Genomic DNA, 4,220 nt, shown 5'->3' with positions numbered 1-4,220 from the left:
AAAGCTACGTCAACATAAAGGCCAAGTATTTTACCGACACGATACAACAATTAACAGATAGTTTTAATCTTCACTTATGGTATTTTTCTAATAAAACAAGTCTAACGTTAACTTTAATTTGTCGTATTATAGATCTAACTTATTAGAGTATTATAGATCTAACTTATTGGAGTACTAATCAAAATTGAAAAGGTAAACATAGAAGAAACCAACAATATTATTGTTTATCATTTCTAAACAACTTGGTTGTTAAATCACGAATCCCCTGAAACCTCGAAACCTTAAGAACTATAAAATCTCTAAACAAAATAAAGAAAACCAAGATTTAGCAAGAGAGAAGAGTCACACCAAAGAAAAGTCAAATCTCACATCGACCACCATCCACTTAAAACATTAATGAAGAACATCAAGCCATTGATTTAGGAACAATTGAAAGAGGTGGTTCTTTTTGAAGTGTCAAACCAAACTTCTCCTCCATGATCAAGCGGCTGGGATCCATCCCATTTGGTAGAACCCACTCAAAATTATGCACCATTGTTGCTATTAACAAGCTTATAAATTGATTAGCTAATGGTATACCAGGGCATATTCTCCTCCCACCTCCAAAGGGTATCAACTCAAAATCAGTTCCTTTAAAGTCAACCTTTGATTCCAAGAATCTCTCTGGTGAAAAAGTCAACGGGTCAGTCCAGTTCTTGGGATCTCTTCCGATGGCCCAAGCGTTGACCATGACCTGGCAATTCTTGGGAATTGTGTAGTTGAGAACTTCACACGTGTCGAGTGCTAGACGAGGGAGTAGGAATGGAGTTGGTGGGTGGAGTCTTAGGGTTTCTTTAACCGTAGCTTGAAGGTAAGGAAGATTGCGGAAATCAGATTCTTTTACTGGTCTCTCGCCCAGGACAGTTTGAAGTTCTGATCGAATCTTGGCCGTTACTTGTGGATTCCTGGTTAATTCAGTTATTGCCCACTCTGTTGTTGATGCACTTGTTTCTGTTCCAGCACCAAATAGATCCTGTACAAAACCAAGATAGTCATCACCCCGGGCAAGTAGAAACTTTTGTGTAGTTCCTTTGTCAATGCTAAAGGGTTCGAAATTTGGAGCTGACCATGGGCCGAAATTGATGTGGCCGGCCCCAATTGACCAGACGGAGAGAGAAATGGTTTGACCACATCACCTTTCAGCCTGTGGTCGGCCTCACACTTCAGACCATTTAGCATTTATGTTGTTTTATGGAGTATATATAAAGAGAGAGATAAAGAGAGAGGGAAAATGAGAACTAACCATAAACAAGGAATTGATTTGATCATCATTAAGTCCAGCATCAAGACAAATATCAACAAAATCATTCTTCCTTTCATAACCTGCAAGTTTCATAGCTGATTTCCTTTCATTAAGCATAGCTCCCCACACATTATAAATCCCTTGAAGACAATCTAAAACTTCTTTTCTATGCCCAAACAGATCAAATCTACCCAAAATTGGAAAATAATCAGCTGGATTTGTTGAATTCCCAAGTTCTAACATCTTCCATAAATGTTCTTTCATCTCTGTACTTCCACTACTTTCATCTCCTAATTTAAACACATTTTGTGAAAATATCAAGTTCCCAAATATATTCACTAATGTGCCAAAAATCACTTCAACTATCTTCACTTGTTCACCTTGTTTTCCCTTCAAATACTCCACCATTTCTAAACACTTACTCTCTCTAACATGAGCTTGACTCTCTATCATCTTTTGTGTAAATATTTCAGTTCTACAAATTTTTCTTAGATTCTTCCAACTATCATTACATTGTGCCCAAACAATAGAATTTTCGATATTGTTTTTTACTCGAAAACTTTGGAAAACGTAACGACCGGAGAAGATCCGATCGTGGGTTTTTATGATTTCGGCAGCTGCCGTAGGTGTTGAGGCTACAACAACAGTTTCACTACCTAACCGAAGCGTAAAAAGATCTCCATAGATTTTCGCTAGTTCGGCGAATTGTGAGTGTGGCCTGTCACTTAGTTGGAGAAGGTTTCCTACTATTGGCCATGGTTTTGGACCTGGTGGAAGATTTTTGTGATGGGTGCCGCCGAAAATGAGGTAAAGAATGGATGAAATAAGTACTGCAACAAGTGCTACTGTGACAACCTCCATTTTCTCTCCGTACAAAGAATGGAAACCTAATCTAGGGTTTGGATGTGGGTCTGTTTTGAATCATGCTTAGTTGCTTACCATTATATATATAGCAAAACAAAATTGTGGTGTAGTTAAGTAAGAAGAATCTTGGGTAGTGGAAAACTGGATCTTGAAGATTAATTAGTTGCCCAAAAACTATAAAAACAAAAATTATAAAATAGTAGTATTGAATTATTTTATTTTTGTTGAGAGGCTTGGAGCTCGTGGGAGAAAATTTTCTTTGAACTCTCATGTGGATTGACCTCAATTTCATAATTAAAAAGCTCTTGGTTGGTGGAAGGCTATAATTAAGACATGATGTAATTGTGGTTGTTTGCTGGCTCTTGAAATTTTTGGTGAAAGATCCAAAATATGGGTCTTAGAAACACAATAATTGTATTATTAAAACAAGCTAGGTTAAAAGTCCAAAAAAATACAGATTCTCACATTCACCAAACAAATCTTTTTTGCATACACTATTTTTTGGAGTTCACCAAGCAAATCTTATTGCATTAAATATAACGTAAATAACTCTATACATTTTACTGTTTAACTTCACGTAATTTGATTTGTTGCATATAAATCAAAGGGAAATTTGATGAAAACTCATTAACGATACATTTGTATATTTGTTTGAGGAAAAACAAATATTCAAAAAATCCATTTAGATATTTTCGACAGGACATTCTAACATTCTATCTTAACTATTTTTATAATAAATGTTGCCGCACTATTTTAGAGATTTAAGTAGAGTTGACTTTGGAAACGGATCTGTAATATATAATCTAGAAAGTTCAATGTAGTATTCTAAATTTTAGAGTTTGAGTGTTGTTATGGAGATGCTTTGGGATCTCTATTGATGGAGATATGACCACCTATGACGAAAAGAGAGAGAGAACCTCTACATTATCTTCCTTGCAGATCCTAACTAAAAAGGAAGAGAGGTGTACCAATTAGCATCAGAGAGAGAGAGCAGGTAAACACATTCCAAATACCTAAAACATTGGAATTAATTTTAGTCAAATAACAATGACGCGGAGCTTCTTTTTGCACTACGTCCGGAACCAACTAATCAATAATATGTATATGTAAAACATAAGATTTTCAATCCTAGCAGCATAATGCGGCAAACAAATTCCCAATTTAAAGTGAGTAAATAGAATTTCAACATACAATTATGTAGAAAGTCGTATTCGGTGAAAGTCGTACTTGGCAGAAATTGTGGTCGGTAAAAGTCGTGTTCAATATAATTCGTATGTACGACTCGGAAGGAGATATTTCTTATCATTGGACATCGCCCTATAACATAGGACTCAAAAGGCCAAAATATGTAATTTTGGCCCTTATAAAAAGAAATTTGATCCTCGCATCTTGTTTACACTTGACAAACAAAAATAATAATTTCATAAGAAGAAAATAGGTGAAACCACACTACTCCTTAAAAGGTCGTCAAGAAACTGTCCCTAATAGCCAAAAACGTCCAAAATAAGTATTTAGAAATTGTGGGACGTCATAGTTGGTGGTATCATAAACAGGGACGGATCCAGGATTTCGACCTAGGGAGTGCGAAATTATATACCAAAACATTTTTTTTCAAATAAAAGGATGAATAAAATACTTATATTCATTAATGATATTAATACATCAAGGATTACAAACCCTATTGACCTCTCCAAGAATTCATTTTTTGGAATGTTCTCATAATCGACTCATTGTCAAGCTCAATAAAAATTTCTTTTTCAATAACTAAACTATCAATTAACTACAGATTGCTCACCCTATTTCTTAAGCGTGTCTTCAGGGCTTTGGTCGCTTTGGCCCCAAGTTTAGAAGGGGGCCAATGCACTAATAGTAAGTACGTATTAGAGCAGGTCTAGTTTGAACATCAACGAAGTTGTAGCAAAGCGGTTTAATGTTTGTTAGTTGTCTTCCCAACATCGGGTTCAGATCCCCAACCCCATTTTATCAACTATTTTTTTTTAAGAAAATGAACTAGTTATGAATAAATCATTATATACTTGGGAAGGTGTACGTCGAAGTGACAGAGATTAAAATG

General features: G+C 35.5%; 1 protein-coding gene across 1 annotated transcript; it reads right to left on the bottom strand.

Moving 5' to 3' along the window:
• Positions 1 to 201: 201 nt before the first annotated feature.
• Positions 202 to 2,231, bottom strand: LOC147559894 ((S)-N-methylcoclaurine 3'-hydroxylase isozyme 2-like). Its single transcript, XM_086657925.1, has 2 exons — positions 1,283 to 2,231; positions 202 to 1,012 (listed from the first exon to the last, which is right to left on the bottom strand). Exons 1-2 carry the CDS (start codon positions 2,141 to 2,143, stop codon positions 407 to 409), a joined length of 1,467 nt encoding a protein of 488 aa, XP_086514051.1. The 5' UTR covers positions 2,144 to 2,231; the 3' UTR covers positions 202 to 406.
• Between the last annotated feature and the right edge of the window lie 1,989 nt (positions 2,232 to 4,220).

The sequence above is a fragment of the Eschscholzia californica genome, unplaced genomic scaffold, assembly GCF_041429995.1.
Source record: "Eschscholzia californica isolate CP2 unplaced genomic scaffold, dmEscCali1.0.p SCAF_2, whole genome shotgun sequence".
Classification (NCBI taxonomy): Eukaryota; Viridiplantae; Streptophyta; class Magnoliopsida; order Ranunculales; family Papaveraceae; genus Eschscholzia; species Eschscholzia californica.
Note: the sequence above shows the minus strand (reverse complement) of the source record. Positions and strands in the feature narration are given on the sequence as shown.

Bases quoted from the DNA above. Each gene is read 5' to 3' on its own strand.
- LOC147559894 (XM_086657925.1), bottom strand. From the start codon at position 2,143: ATGGAGGTTGTCACAGTAGCACTTGTTGCAGTACTTATTTCATCCATT. The intron at 1,013-1,282 runs GTTAGTTCTCAT...GGTTTTGTACAG, and splicing joins AAATCAATTCCTTGTTTATG to GATCTATTTGGTGCTGGAAC.